The 26224-nt window shown below is 40.1% G+C and overlaps 1 protein-coding gene across 2 annotated transcripts in view; it reads right to left on the reverse strand.

The window, feature by feature from the left end:
• nckap1 (NCK-associated protein 1) overlaps positions 1-26224 on the reverse strand; it is a 272818-nt gene that overhangs the window by 62695 nt on the left and 183899 nt on the right. For both annotated transcript variants that reach the window (XM_068035570.1, XM_068035569.1), the window contains exons 20-24: positions 25418-25549; positions 23632-23850; positions 23389-23519; positions 10680-10777; positions 1136-1229 (exon numbers count right to left, since the gene is read on the reverse strand). In XM_068035570.1, coding sequence (XP_067891671.1) covers positions 1136-1229; positions 10680-10777; positions 23389-23519; positions 23632-23850; positions 25418-25549 — 674 coding nt within the window. The remainder of the gene's footprint in view (positions 1-1135; positions 1230-10679; positions 10778-23388; positions 23520-23631; positions 23851-25417; positions 25550-26224) is intronic.

Here is a 26224-nt window from a genome sequence, read left to right on the forward strand (position 1 = left end):
TAGACATTTTTCTAAAGCCAAGATTTAAAAGATATTTATTTATTTCCACTTCCCAAGTGCACATTACTGCAATGTCCCAGGTTGACCCTTGATCTGTTTTGACTTAGCTCGTAACCATTCTCAGACAGCTGCCTATCTTCACAACTAGTTTTTGTGGAATGCTACAGTGCACTTCTAAGTTAGGTTACGAAGTCAGCTGGAACAAGATGAAGTGTTTGCCAAAATCATGATTTGTTTTTATTTTCATCACCACAATACCCTGCCAAGTAGCTTCCGACCATCAATGTGGAGCCAAAAATGAATTTCTATAATTTCCCTCCTCACCTGGATGAAAACTATGAGAAACAAACTATGAAATGCATTGCAATCTTCTTCCAGACAAAAGTGAATAGAAAAATTAGCATCCCGATGAAGATCATTTGCCTTTCTCTATGTTGCCGATCAGTACCTTCCTCACTTACGAAACAGATCACTTTTGCAATACTGCCAAGTTTAGTCTGGCACAAATAGAGAATACTGTGGAGTAGAATTGGTGGCTGCCATCCCTTTTTTGAAATTATTTTGCAAACCAAATACAACTCTTGGCCTTGCAAAATCTGAAATTATTCCAACATGGAACAATACTAAGGGGTAGGTCTGTTGACTAGGGTACATGGGGTTAAATTTCCTGGCAACTTTCAATACACCAAGCCCAAATATTTCTCACTGAAGTAAAATTAGTGTGTCTAAAGACCTCTGCTTTCTCAGTCAACTATCACATGCAAGCTAAAAAGAAAACCTTTGGTAAATAAAAATGCACAGATATCAAAGAACGCAAAAGACTTTTCAAACTACGCTTTTGTTTTTGGTGACTGACGTCAGTCTTTATTGAGTTTTAGAAAGGACTCTGTCGTTTTTGTCACCCTTCCCCTAGGAAAAAAAAATATACAGGCATTTTTAAACTGCAGTAGCAATACCCTGTAATTTGGATCAAGTTCAGTATTAGATATTCATGTGATTTGCTTGTGTAAAATGTGAAGATTGAATGCTCAGAACTATAATTACATTGCAACAGAGATGTTATGTCGACACAGATTTGAAAATCATCACACTGTCTGCCCAGTTTCTGTAATCCGAGAACATACTCTATACCCACATGTTAATCTTTTGAAGAGTGCTGCCATCTGGTCCGGCTTGTCAAAGCTGGTCCTCATTTGTGTTAACACGTCAACATTCTCCACCACTAGTTTCTAGGAAGAAAGGATACTCAGTATCAGACAGTTAGTCAGATAACCAAAATTAAACAGATATTTCAATCTGGCAAAAGGAAATTAGGTTTATAAGCTCCAGATGGCTCAACAGTCTGAGGTTCCCAAAGAAATCAAGAGTCTGCAGATTAAACCAGTCCATGTTTGGCCTGACTTCTGAAACACTCATGATATTTCACCCTTTTTCTGTCTTCCCACTTTCAATCCAAAAAGAAACATAGTGGCATATAGACAGGTATTCTTGTTCAATTATTCCCCTCTTTGTTTCTCTCTGCCTCAAATCTTCATCTCATGATGGACTAATCAACTGCCATGGAAACACTCAATCAGTCTGGTTCTTCTTAATGAGAAGCTGAAGCACAGAAAGTGACTCTAATTGGGTCAGCCATTGCATCATGAGTCATTTAAAAAAAAAATTGATTTTAAGAGGATACAAGACTCTAATTTAAGGTTTGATCACAAAGGTATTGCTGTGTCTTACCTGCAGTACTACTTCAAAATTATATTTAATCAGTTTTTTTACCAATATTTCCCCTCCACACCTTAATCCTCTATAGTAGTCAGCAACACATACTGGAGGACAGCAACACTCTAGTACATTGCACGAGTGGCCAGTTCTTCATGTGAGCCTAGAAAACATGCGTCATTCGGCAATTCAGCTGTGTGGCCATCACAGTTGAACCCCTTCCTATTTCAGTTCGTCTCCACACTGGTGTATCTCTAACAAATGTTGGGAGGAAGAGAAAGATAGGGAAGAGCTACTATATGGTAATCTAGATGGAAATTTGCAAAGATTTTCACTTGCTAAGTTCAAGGGTACAAATGCTAATTCAGGCCCCATCAAATGATCAAATTTGGGAATTTCTATGAAGCATAGTACCACACCACAGTGAATTTAGGGGTAGGAAAGCCCTAGGTAGCAGACTACTTATTCCTTGTATACTGGTAACATTTGTATAAAAAGTAATTTTAAACAACAAATTAAATGTTATGCAACTGTCAGTTTGGGTCTCCCAGTCCTATGCCTCAGCTCTACCAGTTGCTATAGTAGTCATAAATGTAGATTGCCCTGGGAGACAATTTGCTACCACCACAACCCAGAAAAATATTGCTGCCTACCTGCAGCACATTTTTTGAGTTGAGTGGCTCTTGATTAACTCTCGACAGGTCTTAAGTCAAAGCCCCAAATGCAGGCCATGAAACTACTCCAGGACATGTGGGGAAACTCGCTAACTGACACCAATTTAGTGCCGAAGAGACCCAAACGGTTAGGTTTCAATGGGAATAAAACATAGACCTTAAAAGAAATCCATTTTAATAAATGTTTTTCTCATTGAACAATAAAGAATACATACTTTGAAAAAAAAATGAAGTTCCAAGACTTTCCTTCCCTTTAGCTACTGGGTTAGATGAGAAGTCCATGCTACATTACCGAAAAACATTATAAAACAGCAATTTTTGCATTTTGCAAAATATCTTTGTTATTTGGCAGAAACAGTCATATAAATTAACAGTAATTTTATGTTCGAATATAGAGAATGCTAAAATGGAAAAAATAAAGCTCAGGAGTTGACATCAACTCCTGCTCACTTTAGAAGATTTTGTCCAAATCACACATTCCTCTCTTCCTTCCAACCCCCTTCTCCACAAAGAAATAAATTAGTTTCATATGAAGGCAAAAGGTTAAATGGCCTTTTGTATGTAAAGGTTACCAACTGCCAATACTGTTTTCACAATAATAAACTCCCGAGGTTGACCGCAAATGAAAAATAATTTGATTTCAGAAACAGAAGAATGTTCTCCATAGCCCTTGGGGATCACATTTCTTATGCCTATTTAAAACAGTTTCTTTGGCAGGCTATTTTCAAATAAAGTTAATGTTTCTATATATTCTAATCATTTTATAAATACAGGATGCAGTAATTTGCAATTATGCTATTAATGTAGAATAGAAAAAATAAGGTCAATGTTATACACCAATTGTGTTAATATATTAATGGCAGCAAAGCCTTTAACAGTCAGATTTCTGCTCATTTAAATTGTACACAAAATTTTGAATTTCACTTTGATTTATATTTTAGACTAGAATACTTGGGAATGCGACACATTCCACTTACGGTAGTTTAAGAAAAACATAAAATACATTCATTTTAGAAATATATTTTAAATTACACGCAAGGTGTCTATTTGTATTTAACTTTTTTTGGGAAGGGAGTGGAGAACAAAAAGGTGGTGTGAGCTGTATGCAGAATTATATATCACAATTATAATTTTCAGCAGCCAACAATCTCACTTACAGAAGTCACAGCACATTACACTGTACTTTTAATCAAGTCTTCGAGGAAACAATCTCTCCCAAGATGGAAAAGCTTAAAGAGAAGAAAATTCTGGCAGAAGGAGAGGGAGAAGACTTATTGTTCAAAATACTCCATTACTTTAGAGAAGGAATTATCTTCAGTTAATTTTTGCTTCTTTACCAACATGAAGAATCTCAAGTCAGGCCTCCCTCACGGCTAGGCTGTTCTGGCAACCAGCTGCTCTACAACAAGGAACATCCCTACATATTCCCTAGCAGTTCCAAAAGGGACATTCCCAACTGGGACTGAGTTTCCCAGTGCTGGGCAGCTCTTCGACTAGTTTGAGGTCATATCCCTACTGTTTACAATGGAGCTGTTGTAGTGCACTCCTTATTGGGGATGTCACTGGAGCAGCCTAACAGTAAGAGAGACCCAACTCAAGGGTTTCCACATTGCTAAGAAAATTGTCAAAAATGTTTATCAAATTTAAACTATGATGGATATTTTCTTCTATAAAATCAGGGAATACTTTATCGTTCCAAAACTTATTCAACCTTATGGTATTTACCATGGCTCCGGCATTCCGGAACAAAATTTAGGTCACATTCATCACAAATTACAGAGTGCGTGTCTTGGTTGTTTATTCAAAAAAATGAGAATAGGATTTCTTGAGTTTATGAGGAATGTGACCGATTTCAACAAATCAATTGTGAGCATGATATTGTCCACTTGAACTCTAACAACAACAGTGAAAGTATAGACTGTGTCCTTTCAAATCTTCAGTTGAGTCTCTGCACAGCATTTTGAGCATTTAAAAAAGTAGGCTAAAGTACTGGTGGTTGCAAGTCAGTCACACTGATGACACCAATCTAAAGCAATGGCTTACAGCATCACAGAACATAAAAGGTATGGTGCAAGTACAAGTGTGTCATATAGCATACTGTTCCTAATATGCACCGTAAGACTACTGGCAAAACTCGCTTATAACCTCAGCCAAGTCACAAGAAGGTACAAAGCAGAAGCCAGATTTCATCTCAGTGGAAAAATGAGGCAAACCACTCCAAGTCAGTCACCCATACCTTCCAGCAAATGGTTACAGAGTGGTACAAGTCTACCTTTTAATTTATGAAACAGAACTTGCCATTTTAGTAAGATAAGTTCACTAAGAGGGGTGAGCATTTTGAAAAGAAGGTGAAATAAATTAGTTATTCTCATTTTATATTCTTATTTTAAAAAATCTTGGAAGAAATATCACAAATGGTCATGAGTGCAGGACAGAAGGAGTACAATGATACAAGTTTTCATGCCAACCACGTTTCTATGACAACGAGAAATAATATGGTCTGAAAACTCTGGAATGTCTGCCATGTTGGCAAGCTGTGTGGTTATTGTCATGAATTAACTAGTTTAACAGTGGAATGGGGCTCTCTGTTTGGGAAGAATCAACACACTAAAAGTAGAATCAAAAACATATATGGGGAAGAAAAATAAAAAGGTTATCTTTTCTAAAGACTATAAATATCACATCACAATCATGCGGAATGCCTTACAGCAACATCCTGAGGTTTTTATCCAAGTCTGATTTCTACTTAGTGCCTCTCCTTGATCTGGCTAAAATTATTAACAAGTTTTGTCAGTTGTCTTATTAAGTACAAATGCACTACAGGAAAAAAATTCTGCTCTAAACCTCAGGACATTAAAGTGTGCTAGTTAATGTCAGGACTGAATGCACAACTGCTGGCTATTTTGAAATTTAATGGAATTCTTACTCCTCAAGTTCAGTCTATAAAAACAAAATCTCTACTACTTTGCACTGTTAGTTTTAAGCAGAATAATGCTAATTTTCTACATATTTCTTGTGACACTGGCTGTTTTTAATGATCAAGCCATTACACTATTAAGAAAAGTAAGCTTTTGCTTACTTTTGCTGGATTTTTGCTGGATGCAAATTACTACTACAGGCTGGGAAAGTACAGACTTATCCAATTTGATTACTGGACGTTACAACTACATTGACACAAAAAAAAGTTGCAATTTATATTATGGACTATAACTCAAGAACTAAGCTATGTACAAAAAGGGAAAAAGGAAGTTTTGGTAAGTATGTCCCTCACATGAAAATGTCTACACTTCCAGTAAATCTCTGATTCTCTAAATAATTCTTCTTTATTTGTGGCAAATCCTACAAAAGAAATGGATCTGGAAGCATAACCACACACAACAACCAGGAACAGATATATATGTTTATCATACAATTACCTGATTTTTAAACCTGTAGTAATTATTCACAAAAAGGGTTATACACGTGTGACAGTTATTTCCTCCTCCACTTATTTCATTTGACCATAATTGTTCTTTCCTAGTCATGAATGTTAGTGAGCTATTACACCATGAGGGAAATTGATCTGACTTTTGCCTGAAATCTAAACATACACACTTTTAATAGGGGTCATGGGATAACAATCAGCAGTGGGAACTATGCACTCATCAAAGGAAGATTCCTGCATTAGAAAGAAACAAACTCTTAATAACTAAATATTTTATCTTAAATATTCTGATCAACAGAATCAAAGAATCTTACAGCACCAAAGGTATTTGGTCCATCAAGCCTAAGTCAGCTCTTTTAGGCCCACACTCCAACTTTTTCCCATGTCCTTGCAAATTAGTTCTCGCAGTACATGTCCAATTGCCTTTTGAAAGATCTTATGGAATCAGATTCTAGCCCCCTTTTAGGTAGTGTGTTCCACATCTTAATACCCTGTGTGTGAAGAAATGCTCATTTCTCCTCCAGTAACTTTGCCAATTACTTTAAATCTATGACCTCTAGTTATTGACCACTGATCAGAGCAAATAGCTTCTCCCTACTTGCTCCAACAAAAGCCCTCATAATTTTTGATACCTCTATTAGGTCTTCCCTCAATCTTCTCTGTCCTCAAGAGAACAATCCCAACTTCTCCACATAACTGAAGTTCCTCATCCTTCTGGCAAATCTCCTCTGCGCCCTCTCCAGGGCCTTGTCTAACGTGATTACCAGAACTGTAAAAATTCAGCATGATTTCTTGTCAATCTGTTTTTCCCTAGTCCATGGATAATGAGGCTAACTGCACTGTTCCGTAGATCCCCTGATTAATATTGGTAAACTCACAGTCTGGGAACTGAACAAAAGGCGTTCTTGGTCCGTGGTTCAGTACCACACTACCCAGTGCAATGACTCACTGAGAAGGTTATTAAGATGCACAGTTGCCGACGTGGAAGAATTCTTAAAGTATATATAAATTTTTACTGCAGAGCAGCAAGAACAAAGAGCATATAATAGGATGTTGCTCTAATCGATGAACGTCTGAGAAATTGAACTTTTTATTTTAAAAGAAAAGGAATTGAAAGAATGCAAAACTGCATACTATTAGTACAGTTGCCAAACAATCTTTTGAGCAGACAGCAAACTCCCCTCACACACACTGTCCCCCAACCCGATTTGTCTGGCGCTAGCTGACTCTTGCTCTAGAAAATCTCTTATGGGGCTTACCCTCCAGAGTGGGACAATCTGAAAAACAAGTTGTTGAATTGCTGTAAAGAGAATGATTTTTTTTTTTAAATTACGCTGTGGCCAAGCTTTTACATCTCTCAGCAACAAGAGTATTAAAGTTGAAACACAGGGTGACAAATTAAATGTACAGAAACAAAAGAGCCACAGTGATGACAACTGAGGTTAAGCAGCAGTTTCTGCCATGCAGTACCTACTGGACTATGGAAAGGTTATTATACAATCACAGGAAGACTCCTGATTAGAAAGAAACTAACTCTTAACTAAACATTTTACTTTAAATATTCTGATCAATAGAATCAAAGAATCATACAGCACCAAAGGGATTCAGTCCATCAAGCCTATGCCAGCTCTTTTAGTCCTACAACCCACCTTCTTCCCATGACCCTGCAAATTAGTTCTCGCAGTACATGTCCAATTGCCTTTTGAAAGTTCCTATGGAATCAGATTCTAGCCCCCTTTTAGGTAGCGTGTTCCACATCTCAATACCATGTGTGTGAAGAAACGGTCATTTCTCCTCCAGTAATTTGCCAATTACTTTAAATCTATGACCTCTAGTTACTGACCATTTACCAGAGTAAATAGCTTCTCCCTACTTGCTCTACCAAAAGCCCTCATAATTTTCAAACTTCTATTTGGTCTCCCCTTAACCTACTCTGCCCTCAAGAGAACAATTCCAACTTCTCCCATCTCTCCACATAACTGCAGTCCCACACCCCTGGTATCATTCTAGCAAATCTCCTCTGCACCCTCTCCAGGGCCTTGCCTAGTGCAGTGCCCAGAATTGTAAAGATTTTGCAGGATTTCTTGTTTTTGTATTCAATGCCCCTACTTATAAAGCCAAATGTCCCAGACATTTTCTTAACCGCGTTATTAACATGTCCTGCCACCATCAAGGATTTGTGAATATGTACCCTCGGTCCCTCTGCTCTTGCACTCCCTCAAAATAATAGCATTTAAAATTTGCTGCCTTTCTGTGTTGTTGCGCCCAAAGCACATCACTTCACATTTATCTGCATTAAATGGCATCTGCCATGTATATTCCCATTTCACTAGCCTGTCTGTCCTCCTGAAGTTTGCTAGTTATTTACTAAGTTGCCAAGTTTTGTAATGTCTGCAAATTTCAAAATTATATTCCCAATATCCAAGTCCAGGTCATTTGTATTTAGCAAGCAATGGCCCTAATTCTGATCCCTGGGGTACCCCCACTGCATACTTCTCTCTAGTCAGAAAAACATCCATTCACCACTATTGCCTGCCTCCCACCCCTTAGCCAACTTTGTACCTAAGTTACTACCATCCCTTTAATACCATGCGTTTCTATTTTCCAGATAAGTCAGTTATGAGGTACTTTATCAAATGCCCTTTGAAAGTTCATACATACATCTACTGCACTCTCTTCACCAACCCTCTCAATTTTTCTGATTGCATTTTCCAACTAAACTTCAGACAAGTTACTGAGGCAAACTGACTAGATCACTTTTTGTTCTTTGTGCACCACCAACAGCGTTATTGTCCTGACGTGTGCACCAACAGGGAGAAGGTGGTGGTGTCAGATGACTGGACAGAGATGCTCCAACTAATCGTGACATGTGAAGGGCACGATAAGTGGACCCAGGCCCAGTATTTCCTCTTTGTCTAAAGCCCATTTTTGAGAGGCATAAACCAGGCTGTGAATAACAACAATCACAATCATTTTCCTTTGTGCCAGGTAGGACTCCAGCTACTGGAGGTTTTCCTCCTCCTCTTCACTGACTTCAATTTTACTAGGGCTCCTATATGCCAAATGCGGCCTTGATGTGAAGGACAGTTACTCTCACCTCACCTCTGGAATTCAGCTCTTTTGTCCATGTTTGGATCAAGCTGTAATGAGATCTACAGTTGAGTGGCCCTAGTAGAACTCAAACTTAGAATTAGTGAGCTTGTGAATAAGTGCTGCTTGATAGCACCGTTGACGACTCCTACAATCTCGCTGTTGATAATTAGGAAGTTAACGCGGTTGTTATTGGCTGGGCTGGATTTGTCTTGCTTTTTGGGACAGGTCATACCTGAGCAATTTTCTACACGGTCAGGTATATGCCAATATTATAACTGTACACGAACAGTTTAACCAGTTCTGGAGCACAGGTCCTCAGCACTACAGCCAGAATACTAAAGCCCTCAGCCATTGCAGTGTCCAGTGCACTCAGCTGTTTCTAAAACTCATGTGGAGTGAATAAAAATTGATTTGTTATGGTAGGGACCTCAGGAAGGGCCGAAGATCATGCACTCAGCACTCCTGGTTGAAGATGTTTGCAAATATGTTAGCATTGTCTTTTTCACACACATGCTGGACTCTACGTAGTTGAGGATGGGGATTGAGCTGCCTCCTCTACTGAGTTAATGTTCACCATCATTCATGACTGAAAGCAGCAAGATTGCAGATCTTTGATCTGATCCATTGGTAATGGATTTATCCAGTATTTGGTTACTAAGTTATCTGCCTAGATTGGCAGATGTCTTTGGGCACAGAATGTAAAGGTTCTTGGATCAAAAATGATACTTTCCTTCAACTGAAAAAGATGGGACTGCAAACGCAAACTTCAGATTTGATCACAACTCTGCTCTACTGCATGAAAAACTAAGTAAGGAAGTAATACCACAACATTATGCTCTCAATAATCCTGAGGGCCAGAACAAGTAAAAGTAACAGCACTACAAGTTAGGAATTAATCACACAAAATCATTGGTTCAAATGGGTCGAAACAAATCTCAAGCCAACAGCAGATGGCAGGCTACAACAGCTGCCATGTGACCAGGCAATGGATCTTAATTCTGTAAGCATAAGAGACTAGGGCAGATATCTGAAACATAACATTTAGTTTAGTTTAGAGATACAGCACTGAAACAGGCCCTTCGGCCCACCGAGTCTGTGCCGACCATCAACCACCCGTTTACACTAATCCTACACTAATCCCATATTCCTATCGCATCCCCACCTATCCCTATATATTTCCCTACCACCTACCTATACTAGGGGCAATTTCTATTGGCCAATTTACCTATCAACCTGCAAGTCTTTGGCATGTGGGAGGAAACCAGAGCACCCGGAGGAAACCCACGCAGACACAGGGAGAACTTGCAAACTCCACACAGGCAGTACCCGGAATTGAACCCGGGTCGCTGGAGCTATGAGGCTGCGGTGCTAACCACTGCGCCACTGTGCCGCCCATTGAAAAGCTTGCAATCACTAACGTGACACCATCAGAAAATCATTTCAAATGTGCTGTTGAGGATATTTGTGGGAGCTTCTCTGGAAACTCATGAGATCAATGCCAATAATTGGCAAATGGCTACCGAAGAAAACTTTTATTTACTACAGCTAAGTTGCCAGTTAATAACTGAAGTTTTTACAACTGTTCATGTCTGTTTTACAAACATTTAGATAAGATACTTATATCAACCTTTTCAAATCCAGCTGCACGTTCCAATCACACCAAAAAAATGTATCACATTTAAAACTTCACGGTCAGTGTCATTTTATAATAGTGTATTTTATTTTATTCTCTGCACTAGCATGCAGACATTGCTGCAATGAAACCTCAATCTTACCTTGAGTTCTGCCACCTGTGAGGAAATGTGCCACATCAGGCTTTCACTTAGAAACTTCATTCCATATGGACCTAGAAGTTCTGAAAGAGCTCTCATTTCTGTGGGAAAACATGCAAGAGTTGTCAGCCGGCATGTTGTAACATTTAATAAATTTGTCATTATATTAGCACAAGCATGTTGTCAAAGATTGTCTACAATCGTGAAATGTATAAGGCAATCTAAGGGAATGATGAAAGCTTGTATGTGCATATACATTTGAAAACTCAAGATGTTGAAAATCTGCATATCTTCATTATTTCTGTATAAAAAATGTTGAGATACCAACAAAACAGCAGATTGTTGGGTTAAAAGATGGTGAATGAACACCATAGGCAATATTCTTACTTTTGGGAAAAGGAAGAAAAATAAACAAAATTACAAAAAATAAAAATTGGCAGGTAAAAGGAACAGAAACAGAAATCAAACATCAGAGTATCAATGACTTGTTACAGATGATCTGGTTATTATTATATTGCTGTTTCTGGGAGTGTGCTGTGTGAAAATTGGCTGCTGCGTTTCTTACAATATAACAGTGACTACACTTCAAAAGTACTTCATTGGCTGTAAAGCACTTTTGAGACATTTGATGGTCCTGAAAAGTGCTATATAAATGCAAGTCTGTCCATCTTTGCTGTATAGTCAAACAACTTATCAAGGAGGATATGGAGGGGACTGGGTGTGGCAAGGAAAGAGTTCATGTGAAAATGTACAAGATTATGCAGACTGTGCATTGTATGGGGTTGGGGAAAATCAGAAATTCTTGTAAAATCCAGTGCAATGCTCACCCTTCATGCAGAAATCTATGATTGCTGAATCTGGAATGTGATTTATACACTAAAATAAGTTGTCTTATGGCTCTGTATGAGGCACTCATATCAGTAAACCTATAACACCAATGTCAGATATACAAATACTACCAGCTACCCAAGGAGGAAAACTGGGACAATGAACAAATTTCTGCATACAAATTCTAGAGACTACCCAATGGGATAAATGTGTACAGAAATTTATAACCAAAGATGATCTACAAATCTTCGCAGTGATTCAGTATCAAAGACTTTCTTGAGAAAATTTACATATTTTACAACATTATGATTAAGTATTAGGTTTATAAATCCCTTACAATATTTTTGTTGCTGATCTACCTGTAAGACAAACATTGGAGGTACTTTTAGTGAAGAACAAACTGCATTTATGTAGCACCTTCAATGTAGAAAAATGTTCTAAAAAGCTTCACAGTGGCATAATCAAAAAATGGACGATGAACCAAAGGGAGAACTCAAATCTTGGTTAAAAGGACGGGTTTTAAGTAAGGTCTTGATAGAGGAGAGGAAGGTGAAGAAGCAGAGATTTAGGTAGGAAATTACAGAACGTAGGCCTAGGCACCCGCAGGCATGGTTACCAGTAGTGGAGGGCAGAGAGAGAACAAGAGGCAAGAGTCGGACGAAATTAGAAAATAGTTGATATTTGAGAAAAGAAGCTGGGCATTATCTTTGCTCTGCAGGATGAGGGGAGCAGTCTGTGGACAATGCGGATTTTGAGGGAGAGACGAGAGGAATCCAACAAGGTGAGGTTAAATATGCAATTTCGTACCTCATTCCAAAAGTGAAGAGCTATTACTTTAAAATTTGCTAATAAAAAAAAACAATTTTTGGGCATCTGTGCAAACAGAATTCTATAGCACTGAATCACAGTTGAAATGAGGCTTTAATTCCACCACTTAACTGAAAAAGAGGTGAAACTTTAAAGAAAAATTCATCCACTAAACTACCTAAATTCAAATGCATGTTTTTGAGGAACTGAACCAGTAAAATTTTAGCGTTGTACATTAGCCAAAGGCTGATTTTGTGTGATTTGTCTGCTTAAAAATAATCTTTGCATACCAAAGAGCTATAACCACTTAACTTTATGACTCAGCTGAGACAGAAATGTGCATTTAAAGGTTTTGCCCTGTTGCTAATTTTTAGACGGTAGCCAGCCGCTTTGGCCATTTGTCAGAGATGGTGTGAAAATAATTCTGGTCACAATGCTATTTCATGGGCGTTATTTACCCAAAGTATAAACATGGTCGTGATTATGTCTGCATCAACAGTATGCAGCACTTTATATTCATGATTGGCAATTTAAATGTTATGAGGAAACAGGCACCATTTCAGAAAAAATGCTGTCAGCATATGCCAGAGAACATTGGCAACCCTCAGCCCTTTCGGAACAAAGTGTTTATGGACAAATCTTTTTCCAGTCAGTTGAACAGTTTATTTATGGGAGAGAATGTTTCATCCAAAAGACTTGACTCCTACATTAAAATACAGTTTTATAAAAATACATTTGAGCTGCAGAATAAATTGAAGTGTCTAAAAGAGAGCTAGATAGTTTATGAAGTGTACTAAGGGATATGGAGAAAAGGCAAAGAAGTGGATTAGAGACTTTCCGAAGGTCATGGGAAGAGATGGCTGCGGAGGTCAAGCCCCTAAAACCTGGATGCAGTGGCGCAAGAAGTTCAATGACCACACACAACTGGTCAAGGTTAGTGAATGCAACTTCAAATGACACAGGCAACCAATTGAACCACTAGCTTCAGACAATGCTCAAATCACCACAGTCTCATCATTCACCTACCAACAATCTATGAGGAAACATATCTGACATCCATGTGCTTCACTGCACTCTCACATGCTTAGCACTGCTGCAAGTCTCCAACCACATCTCACAAACTGCACACACTGCCAGCTATTCAACAATGATAGCCATATTACCCGACAGCATTCACTGACATATTGCCTCTCTTTTGAGAACAAGGTGGTACACAACCAGAGGAAGACAAGTGAGGCTGCATGTCCTAACCCCCATTGAGGAGATAGTGCTGGCCATTATTGAGGCACCCATTGTGGAGACAGTGACCAGCGGTGGGGCTGAAACCAATGAAGATGACAATATTCTCAAACATATTCCTCCTTCTCACATCCCATCTCCTGGTGTAAGCATGCTCCTCTTACTTTTCCCTCTCTTCGCACCACAATCTTATCCTTCAGCCTTTCTCCTTTCAGATACCCAAGAAGTGCAACCTGGGCAGGCAATGGAGGAACAAGAAGTTAGCGATGAAGAAGATGCACCATCTCTCAATTTCACTCAGCCAACAGCTCAGAAACAAACATTGTGCTTAATTTAGAGGGTAGCATAGAGCTGCATATGGTGAGACACTGGCATGAGTGGCCTAAAGTCAGGGCAGGGGCAAGGATTGTACAGGTATTCGTTCGCTGGAGGGTGCGGTCACAGATGAGTTCTGCTACAGAGAACTCAGATGAGCTCTCTGATGGGACAGCCCACAGAAGGCGGCTGACAGGTATGCACACTGAAATGCTTGGTACAGTGGGAAATTCCAGAAACCCTGTGGACAATGTCCATGAGCAGAGAGGAGTCTGGCACCAACTTAGCAGAGGGGGTTGTGCAGAATGAGGAACACATCCTTTCCAGCAAGAAGCGGTGGCCAACACCATTCGCACATTTGTGGAGCCACCAACAAGGCAGTGTTCGACGGTCACCATCACACCTTCCATTGCAGCCCAAGCAACATCACCCAACGTCTTGAATGCTACAATGGAAGCTCAGACTGCTGCCATCCTGGCACAGATTTAAGGTAATTGGTAGAAGGGTTAAAGGGGACATGAGGAAAAACTTTTTCACCCAGAGGTTTGGTGGGTGTCTGCAATTCACTGCCTGGATCGGTGGTGGAGGCAAAAACCCTCAACTCACTTAGAAGGCTCCTGGACATGCAGCTGAAGTGCTGTAACCTGCAAGGCTATGGACATTCCAGGTTGATTGCTAAGATGGCCGAAAACACAAACGTATGTGGTCACACCCGCTGGTCACATGACTAACCTGCTGGGCAACCTGAGATTTTTTAATCTGAACTTGCCACAGAGTTTTGAACTGGCAGAAAGCCGTTTGCTGCTGGACGGAAAAGACCTCTCGTGGCGGGCTTGACACAGCCTCTCCTGTCTGCTTTCATCAGCTTCAGAATCCACTGAAGACATATGAACCCCAAGACAGAAAAGTCTCCTACAGTGAACAAGGTTTAAGAAGAATACTGGGCCCCAATGAAAAGCAAGATCTACCTACAAGCAAAGACTACAGTGAGCGCGAAGCACAGTAGCAAAAAGCCCTCTTCAGAGATTGCCTCAAACCTCTCCACTTAATCTTTCATCTCTTTTCTGTATCTATTTGCATGTGCGTATCTCATATGCATGCTGGCATGGGGCACGGTGTTTATCCGTAGGCGTTAACCGAATAAGAGTTTAAGTTTTAATAAATTTCAGTTTTCTTCTGTAAACCTAAGAAAGCCTGCTGGTGCTCATTTCTTTGCCTTATAATTGGAAAGCGGTGAATAAGGATTCACCAAGCTGGAGCACAAAACATGGTGTGTTTAAAATTAAATCCTGTTACTATAAGACTAGGTGAAGGCTGAAAGGGACCCCTAGACACATTACTCACCTGGTCGTAACACAGCAGTCTAGCAATCTGTCCACCAACAGATTACCAGTAATGCTGAGGCACCAACCCAGAAAAATGGCAGTGGCTGCGTGGAGCACAAACCTGCTGTCCTCTCAGGAAAATAGCATTTGTCCTCCCACCCCGCCACTCCATCAGTGCCCTTGCTGTTGCCCGTCAGCAAGCCAGCCTAGACAGCCACTGCCCATGCTGCCTTCTACGTCCAAAATGGCTCGAGGTCACCCTCCAAAGCCATCTGCAGTCTCCTCTATTGAAAGTCAGCAGTCTTCCACCAGCCACTGAGATAGAACTGCATAGAAGCAGTAGGACAAGCAAAGGCATATGGAAGACAGGCCCCTAAGGAAATGCACAAGGGTCATTATTGACTTTTGCATACAATATGGCATAGTTTCTTTTGTAAAACTGATTTGGAATGTTTATTTTGTGATGGTTTTCATTTTTGCATTATGGCCAAGTGAACATTGTGATGGTCAGTGACAGAAGGAAAGATGTGGGACTATTGATGAATGGGCAACTGGGATTGCCATGATTGGTAGTGCAATCAGATGAGTTCTTCACAGACAGCCCTGACAGAAAGGGGCTGTCTAGATTGCATTCTTCCTTCCTCTTCCTGTTTCTCAGCTACTCACCAGAAAGCTGGTGGCAAGGACTATACCCTCAGGATGGCGAGGTTGTGCAGCATGCAGCAGACCATGACGAATCTGAACCCCAGCTCTGCAGAGTTCTGCTCCTCCAGAGCAACACAGGTAGTAGAATCGTTGTTTCTGCACACCAATGGTCTTCTCGGTCACATTTTGTATGGCTGCATGGCTTTCATTTTTGCATGCTGTGCACGTGGGCATAGGTTGCACATCAGGGTCAACAGCCATGTGGTCAACGGATAACCTTTGTCACTCAGTAGTCACCCTTTGGTTTGCCATGATGATTCAAATGAAGCTGACAGAGCAGACTGCTGCAGAATGATGACATCATGACTGCTGTCACGATATCAGGCATGGACCTGCATGATATCATGACTGCTGTCACGATATCAGGCATGGACCTGCATGATTCTCTGCCTATGGTCACACCCCAGCTTGACATTGAAGGAATAGTTCCAGTGCAGAGCAGTGTTGATACACAGCTCCTGCAAAGTGATGTGTGTGCAGTCAATGATACCCTGTACCATGAAGAAGCCTGCAATCTTAGCGAAGCCGCATGCTCGCTCTGCCTACTTCTCTCTGGGAAGAGAGAATGAAAGTAGTTAGTTCTCATCGAGTAAAGAGACTCTGTGATCACCCTTATGCAACAATAAATGTCCAATTGCAAGTTATTGCAAATATCGCCAGCTCGAGCCTGAAAGGAGTCAAACACATACAAGTTCATCACCATGGTCACGGTCATAGCCACAGTCATCATGCTCCTTGTCCTGCTGAGGTTGAAACAACAGCCAGAAGAAATAAACAAGCAATTAAGCTGTAAGCAGTTGATGATCCCTTTAAATAGCACTGGTGGGGATCGTTCCTGCTGCTGAGCATGTGTTCAGCTGTGCAAGGTTAAGAGAGGACGTTAGTTGGAGCATTGACCTCCAAAATGGCACCACTGACGTCAAATCAGCATTGCACGCCTACTGAGGTCACGATCTGCCTTCTCTGCATACTTCTGACTGACATTTACTGCGCACACCTCAACGCCCTCATCAAAGTGGCATTCCAGATCTTAACCGCTTGCTGTGTAAAGTTTTTCCTCATGTCGCCTTTGGTTCTTTTGCCATTCGTCTTAAGTCAATGCTCTCTGGTTCTAGACACCTCCGCCAATAGGAACTATTTCTCCCCATCTACTCTGTCCAAACCCCTCATGATTTTGAATACCTCTAGCTAATATTCTCTCAACCTTCTCTTCTCTAAGGCGAACAGCCTGAACTTCGCCAATCTATACAGGTAACTGAAGTCCCTCATCCCTGGAAACATTCTTCTAAATCTTTTCTAATGCCTACACAACTTTCCTGAAGTGTGGTGCCCAGAATTAGACTGCTAAGGCTGAACCAATGTTTTATTAAGGTTCACCATAGCTTCCTTGCTTTTGTACTCTTAAGGCACAGGATCTTTTTTTCCCCTATTGAGCACTTTCTCAACCTGCCTTGCCACGTTCAATTATTTGTGCACATATACCATCAGGTCCCTCTCCTCCTGCAATCCTTTTAGAATTTTATCCTTTATTGCCTCTCCTCATTCTTCCTACCAAAATGCATCACATCCACAATGCTCTGCATTAAATTTCTTCTGCCACACATGCACCTATACCACCAGCCTGTCTATGTCCTCAAGCCTATCAATAACTGCCCCATAGTTCACAATACTTACCAGTTTGTGTCAGTGACTTTTGAAATTCTGCCCAGCAAACCCAAGTCTAGGTCATTAATATAGATCAAGAAAAGTAGTGGTCTTAGTACCAAGCCCTAGGGAACCCCACTTTATAACTTCCTCCAGTCTGTAAAACAGTTATTCACCACCGTTTTCTGCTTCCTGTCACTGAGCCAAATTCGTATCCATGCTGTCACTGTCCCTTTTTCCATTGGCTTTGACTTTTCTGAAAGCCTGTTATGTGGCACTTCATCAAATGCCTTTTGGAAGTCCAAATAAACGACATTAAACTCAACAGCCCTCTCTGTCACCTCATCAAAAAACTCAATCAAGTTAGTTTAGCATAATTTGCCTTTAACAAATCCATGGTGACGTTCCTTATTTAATCCACATTTGTCCAAGCGACTGTTAATTTTGCCCTGGATTATCATTTGTTAAAGCTTTTCCACCACTGAGGTTAAACTGTCTGAACTGTAGTTGCTGCGCTTATCCTTGCACCCTTTTTTCAACAAGGGTGGAAAACAAATGGTCTCCTTCTGTGTTATAAATGACTATGACTCTATTTGCAATTCTCCAGCCCTCTGACATCACCCCTGTATCTAAGGAAGATTGGAAGTTAATTGCCAATGGTTTGGCAATTTTCATCTTTACTGCCCTCAGTATCTTCGGATGCATCTCATCCAGTCCTAGTGACAGATCAACTTTAAGTACAGTCAGCCTATCTAATACCTCCTCTTTTTCAATTGTACGACCATCCAGTTTCTTAACTGCCTCCATTTTCACTATGACTTTGGCAGTGCCTTCTTACTTGGTAAAGACAGATGCAAATTACTCATTTAGTACCTCAGCCATGCCCTCTGCCTCCATGCATAAATCCCCTTCTGGGTTCCTAATCGACCCCATTCCTCCATTCACTACCTTTTTACTATTAAGACTTTTTGATTACCTTTTATATGCGCTGCGAGTCTCTTCTCACACTCTCTTTGCTTCTCTGATCAGTTCTTTCATCTTCTCTGTGAACTTTCTATATTCAGCCTGCTTCTCACTTGTATTAACATCTGTAATATGCATCCTTTTTATGCTTCATCTTACTCTTTTTCTTTCAAAGAACAAAGAACAGTACAGCACAGGAACAGGCCATTCGGCCCTCCAAGCCTGCGCCGATCTTGATGCCTGCCTAAACTAAAACCTTTTGCACTTCCGGGGTCCGTATCCCTCTATTCCCATCCTATCCATGTATTTGTCAAGATGCCTCTTAAACGTCACTATGGTACCTGCTTCCACCACCTCCCCCAGCAACAAGTTCCAAGCACTCACCACCCTCTGTGTAAAGAGCTTGCTTCGCATATCCCCGCTAAACTTTGCCTCTCTCACCTTAAACCTATGTCCCCTAGTAACTGACTCTTCCACCCTGGGGAAAAGCTTCTGACTACCCACTCTGTCCATGCCGCTTATAACTCTGTAAACCTCTATCATGTCGCCCCTCCACCTCCATCGTTCCAGTGAAAACAATCCGAGTTTATCCAACCTCTCCTCATAGCTAATGCCCTCCAGACCAGGCACCATCCTGGTAAACCTCTTCTGTACCCTCTCCAAAGCCTCCACATCCTTCTGCTAGTGTGGCGACCAGAATTGCACGCAATATTCTAAGTGTGGCCTGACTAAAGTTCTGTACAGCTGCAACATGACTTGCCAATTTTTATACTCTATGCCCCGACCGATGAAGGCAAGCATGCCGTATGCCTTCTTGACTACCTTATCCGACTGCGTTGCTACTTTGTGACCTGTGGACCTGTACGCCCAGATCTCTCTGCCTGTCAATTCTCTTAAGGGTTCTGCCATTTACTGTATACTTCCCACCTGCATTAGACCTTCCAAAATACATTACCTCACATTTATCCGAATTAAACCCCATCTGCCATTTCTCCGCCCAAGTCTCCAACCGATCTATATCCTGCTGTATCCTCTGACAATCCTCATCACTGTCCGCAACTCCACCAACCTTTGTGTCGTCCGCAAACTTACTAATCAGACCAGCTACATTTTCCTCCAAATCATTTATATATACTACAAACAGCAAAGGTCCCAGCACTGATCCCTGTGGAACACCACTAGTCACATCCCTCCATTCAGAAAAGCACCCTTCCACTGATACCCTCTGTCTTCTATGACAGAGCCAGTTCTGTATCCATCTTGCCAGCTCCCCTCTGATACCATGTGACTTCACCTTTTGTATCAGTCTGCCATGAGGGACCTTGTCAAAGGCTTTACTGAAGTCCATATAGATAACATCCACTGCCCTTCCTTCATCAATCATCTTTGTCACATCCTCAAAAAACTCAATCAAATTAGTGAGACACGACCTCTCCTTCACAAAACCATGCTGCCTCTCGCTAATAAGTCCATTTGTTTCCAAATGGGAGTAAATCCTGTCCCGAAGAATCCTCTCTAATAATTTCCCTACCACTGACGTAAGGCTCACCGGCCTATAATTTCCTGGATTATCCTTGCTACCCTTCTTAAACATAGGAACAACATTGGCTATTCTCCAGTCCTCTGGGACCTCACCTGTAGTCAATGAGGATGCAAAGATTTCTGTCAAGGCCCCAGCAATTTCTTCCCTTGCCTCCCTCAGTATTTTGGGGTAGATCCCATCAGGCCCTGGGGACTTATCTTCCTTAATGCTTTGCAAGATACCCAACACCTCCTCCTTTTTGATAATGAGATGACTGAGACTATCTACACTCCCTTCCCTCGGCTCATCATCCACCAAGTCGTTCTCCTTGGTGAATATTGATGCAAAGTACTCATTTAGTACCTCGCCCATTTCCTCTGGCTCCACAAATAGATTCCCTTTTCTGTCCTTGAGTGGACCAACCCTTTCCCTGGTTATCCTCTTGCTCTTTATATATGTATTTCGTCATCTAGCAAGCTCTAGCTTTGTTTGTCCTATCTTTCCTCCTCGTGGGAATGTGCCTCTATTTTCCCTGAACTATCTCCTCTTTAAAGGCAGCCTATTGTTCCATTATCAGAAGCCAACCTAAGTCAGAAAGCACAGGGATGAGCGGGACTAGGTGCAAGTTAGGTGGAATGTTTTGGATGAGCATACGTTATGGAAGGTAGAAGATGGAAGGCTGGCCAGGAAAGCACTGGAATAGTTGAGTCTGCAGGTAACTAAAGCACGTAAACTGTCAATATTTCCCAATGCCATTGCAAAATAGAGGAAACGTACAGTGAAATCAATGATCAGATGTGAATATATTGAGAAATCTGTAAACAATCAATTTAAACAGAAAAAAAATAAGGCATGGAAGATCTAAATCAATATGCCTTTCAAACTGCATTCTTTTTAAAAATTATGTCAACTCCACTTGACGACCTGTGGCATTGCATAATGGTAGTCAAGATTGACTTTCTCAGGCCAAGCGGGGTCAGTGGACAGGGGATCCTGTCAGGTTTATTTTGTGTTTTATACACTTTCAAAAGTACACAAACGATTGCCCCAATATTCTAAATTTGGGACTCAGAAGCAGCAGAAAATTCTTCTCTTGCTATGTGGTAGAAATTAAATTCCACTTGAAATACACATAGAAGAATGAAGATAACAGAGATTTCTAGGCCCAAGTGAAATATCGACATTAATTCAGGAAAGAATTTTAAATTAGTTAATGTTGCTCTTTTGGGTTAATTTTTCCCAATTCTGCTCAGTGGCGAACAGAACTCACATTAGCTTCATTCAGTGGCAGCACTCTTGGCCCTAGTCAGAAGGTTGTAGATTCACTCCAGGAGTCAGGTACATAATCTGGGATAACATTTCAGCACAGTTCCAAGGAAATGCTGTATTATTAGACAGACTATCTTTCAGACGAGACATTAAACTGAGGTGCTATCTGCCTGCTCAGCTGGACACAAAATATCCTGTGGCATTATTCTAAAAGGAGCAGGGAAGTTTTCAGTGTCCCAGACAACATTTATCCCTCAATTACCACAGAACAGGTTAACCAATTAGTTATCTCATTACTTTATGTCAGATCTTGATGTGTCCAAATTGGCTGCTGCAGTTGTCTACATAACAGTAACTACACTTCAAAAAGTACTTCATTGGCTGTGTAGCCTTTCAGGAGTGTTGTGAGGATGCTAGAGACCTTATAAAAATGAAAGTTGTTATTCTGCTGGCTGTCACTAAAGCCCTCAGAATATTGTTACCTTAGTCTTCTAAATTCTTCTGCAGCTCAATCTGTACAATGAAGTTGTGAGATCCCATGGGATGGACAAGATTGCATAGACACACTGACTTTAGGAATTTTACACCACACATAATTGACAGGTGATCCTCCCAACTTCACTGTGTAAAAGTGTCTATTTTGAGTCACAGTTCCTTCACTGGAAGGATCATTAAGACCATAAGTGTAAAAGTGAGGGCAATATAACACTCAAACACAGTAGCACCAGGTCAAAATAAGAATTGGGGATAAGACAGGTAGCAGCTCTGAATATTGAGATTGAACATAATCAAAAAGGTGAAATGGTGTAAGTTGGTTTAAACACATGCCACAGCAAACTCATTTCACAAGAAATTCCTTAATTATGTATCAAGAGTATCATAGTCATATACACCACAGAAGGAGGCTTTTGTTAAAGCAACTTAAGAAAACAAATATTGCTTTTTCTTAAGGGATGTGATTGACTGAATGCATGTTGCCTGGAATGCTCTCTTACATTTCATTCTGAATCTGGCCTAGAGCTTGATTTATACTTCTTTGCAGAAAGCTGAATTCAGTTTTGAAACCTTTGCAAGAGATAGTTCCAGTGAACATAGGCATATCAAGCTCTTTTGCTGAGTTCAGAGCAGGTTTAACAATCCTAAATCTTGTGACAATGGATGAAAAGCAAACAGGGGCGACACTGGGAGAACTCACTGTGCATCTGAACAGATAAGGCAATGTTTAGCGTCCTTGCTAGGTGTTAAACAGTGAAGATTCCACCAGAACATTTCTGCTAAATACAACATTATTCTTCCTCCCCTCAACAGCTGAACAATTTCATTACGGTGTTTCCATGAGAAGGATTCTCGCACCTGATTGCTATCTAGAAATTGCTGATGGAAGTCCACTGCACAGGTATTTTAGGCTAATATAGAAAGAATGTTTTTTTTTTTTAAAAGTACGTATCTGTCAAACCTCTCGGATTGTCCTGGAATCACCAGGAATTAAAAATTCCTGGTTATTGCTACGAGCAATCCAAGAGAAGAATCCTAGGTTCATTAAAAAAAATTGTGTTTTTTTCCCATTTTCCTTGGACACTTTTCTTAGTTCTAAATGTATTGGAGAAGGGGGATAAAAACAGCTGTTTGGGTGGGGAGGTCTGGAACAGTAGGTCATGTGATGAAATCTCCAGGAATATGACCAACTGGAGCTAGCAATCTTATACCCATGGGTGATTAGCCTCATGGACTGTAGACAGTAAAGGGTTAACACCTTCAGGAGAAGGTAAAAAGGGAGAAATCTGAAAAAGGAAGACCAAGAGTTAAAATTGAAATCCCCTTTATTGAAAAACATTTGAATTCACCAGTTGAAAATACATATAGTACTTTTGCAGAAGAGGTTTCTTGGCAGCAGTAATACCTGTTTAATTTCTAATAGCTGGAGACAGACAGAGAAAATTGAGGCAAATTAAGGTCATGGAAAAGTGAAGGCACGTTGTGAGTTAAAGAAAACTGCTTTGAAACATGCAGCATTTACGATTGACCACATGAGGTTAATTGGCTTCATCAGAAAATGAAGGACTATTTAGTAGAAAATATTTTCTAACTTCTTTACCAGAGATGTCTGAATATTCTTCTGCATTAAATGTCAGTTCACTCTCAGTAGGCAGGTTCACAAATGCCTTCATAGCTGGAAAGTATGCAATGTGCCCATTGCTGACTTGTCGCAGAAGAGTTTCTAGATACCTGTGTAAGTGTACAGCTAGATTAGGTTATCTTTAAATATGTATTGTATCAAAAGGTGCACATTTCAAAAAATTAAAAACATACATCACACATACATCACCCGAATACTTACCAATTGGTGTATAAGCTAGTTATGGTAGGTTCACCATGACTATCTAAATGTTGTGTCTGTTGGAGAAGAACATTGTTAAAAACTCTGGTGATATCAATCTGCACATAGTTTTCAATGGATTGAAGTACAGTCATGTAGGCTTTCACACTTGTAAGCAGCTCAGAAGGCTTTGCAATCTCTTGTGTAGCTTGATTGTACATTGTCATTCCCACAATTGATCTGAAATTGAAACCCAAAATGCACTTTTAAAAATAATCATTGATGTTCAAAACTCACTACTGCACCCAAAATTTGAGCAAAGCTGATCTGAGTAGTGAGCAAGTGAACATTTTTACTAAATGAACAAAAACTGGAAAATGTTATGCACATCAATAACCACTGTATTACTCTTTGAAAACTTAATTTAAAAATGAGTCCAGCCTAATGTGCAAGCGAAGTGATTTTTTCATTTTATATTTTTCCTCTCCTCTACCAGTCAAATTGTCTGATGTCTTCAGTGAGCCCATTATTTAGGGTGCACCAAACTATGGGCGGGCCTGATTATTAAATGAAGGACCATCAGTGAATGCACGAATACAATAAATGTAATTTGTTAGAAATGATTCAGATGGAACTGTTCCTGAACTCAAGTGGGGATAATATATCCAATACAAGTCAAAAACGATCCAGCAAAAACAGTGAACTTTAACAAGCCAAAAAGTTTACATCTGGCAGTCCATAAATAATACGCTATTATTTCAGTTGACTGTAGCATCTTTGAATTCAGCCAAAATGTTTAATTTCAGTTAAGTTTTCCATTTGCATTATACATTATCCAAAATAAAGCAAATATTTAATAAAAGTGGCTGGATACAGAAACACCTAGATATTCTACTGTCTATATAAGTTTGAATAAGGTGGACGGGAAAAGAAGAAATTGTTTTCTTTTTGAAAAATTATGCCAATGTTCTTCCTTCTCCTCTCAAGAAATAATTCTTCACTTTACTACAGTTCTACACCAGACAGCTCATGCAAGTGATTATTATTCATGTACAAACCTGACATTACAAGCCTGGTTAGCAGACTAGTTTGCCACAGGGAGCAATGCAGCAGTCCCCATTCCTGTTGCCTGGATTTTCTAGCAGAGATCTTTAGATAACCCTCAGATGGTGAGATCTGGTCAACATTACCCCTTCCTAAACTACAAGACTGAAGCGAAGTGAAGAACCTTTCCCCACTTGCTGAGATCAGCTAACTCAGCAGAGACAAGGAAATCAATCTATGACTTCTCCTGGGTTGTATGACTCCATTTTTACTCAGTAAAGCAGCTGGGGCATTTGGAAAAGGATCAAATGGTCTACCTTCTCCTCTCAAGACATTAATTCTTCACCTTATTACAGTTCTATACCAGACAGCTCGTGCAAGTGATTATTATTCATGTACAAACCTGACATTACAACCTTCTATTTTCTCCTCCTTCAAACTAGGTATCAAATATCCTACCTTCCAGATGATATTAATATTAACTGCTAGGACTCTGTCTGATTCCTGCACCTTTTCTATGGGGCAATTTCTGGACTCTGAACAAGGTCAAGGAGCCAAGGAAGTAGGTAAAATTGGTGCCACTCCTTCATTCTATTTCGACGATCTCTCCACCATCTTGCCCTCAGTTTTATGAGCTGAACAGTTATGAATTGTATGATTTTTCAGTTATAGAAAATCAATATTATCTTTTTAATTTAATGTTTCTTAAATATCTTAAGCTTATAAAGCATATTTCTTTCATAAAATTGTGAAAAATTCTTACTTAGTAAAGCGGATTTCCAAATGTGAAGTCAGATACTCTCGTGGGGTAAAGGTGTGCTCCCAGACGACTAAATTAGGAACATAATTGATAGAGAAACAAAGCTCAGAGAGAGCAGTGTGAAGTTTGTCCAAACTGAAAAACAAAATTAAAACATTTTGCTAATGTTTCCAAGTGGAAATATCAAAATTACCCAAGTAAAAAAAGTGACACTTATTATGTAGCATCACATTCCTCAAAAATCTCAAAATACCTCACAATTAATTGTTTTAGAGCATTATTACTGTTATGAAAACAAATGAGCACCTATTTTATGTATAGCTATAGTATAAGAGTACTATAAAATTTGGAGTACTCTAAATGGTCAGACATTTTATCCGATATCCAGTAATGGACAAGCAGAAATTCTCTCCAATTAAAGATTGCAAAGATTGAAGTCATTGTCTTCAGTCCTCACCACAAACTCAGCCACTGACTCCATCCTTTCACTGGCATTTACCTGAGGCTGAACCAAACAGACTGTTTGCAGCTTGATGTCATACTGAGATGACATTTCATCAACATATCTGCGCCATCACCAAGCTTGCCTATTTCTACCTCTAAAATCACCCAACTCCGCCCCTGCCTCAGCCTATGTGCCACTGAAACTTTCATCCCGGCATCTGTTACCTCTATACTTGCCTATTCCAATGCATTCCTGCCGGCTTCCCACGTTCTACCCACCATAAACTTGAGCTCATCCAAAACTTGGCTGCCTGTGTCCTAACTCATACCAAGTCCCCTTCACCCATCCCTGTCCTTGCTGACCTA

Source organism: Heterodontus francisci, chromosome 7 (genome assembly GCF_036365525.1).
Source record: "Heterodontus francisci isolate sHetFra1 chromosome 7, sHetFra1.hap1, whole genome shotgun sequence".
Lineage (NCBI taxonomy): Eukaryota > Metazoa > Chordata > Chondrichthyes > Heterodontiformes > Heterodontidae > Heterodontus > Heterodontus francisci.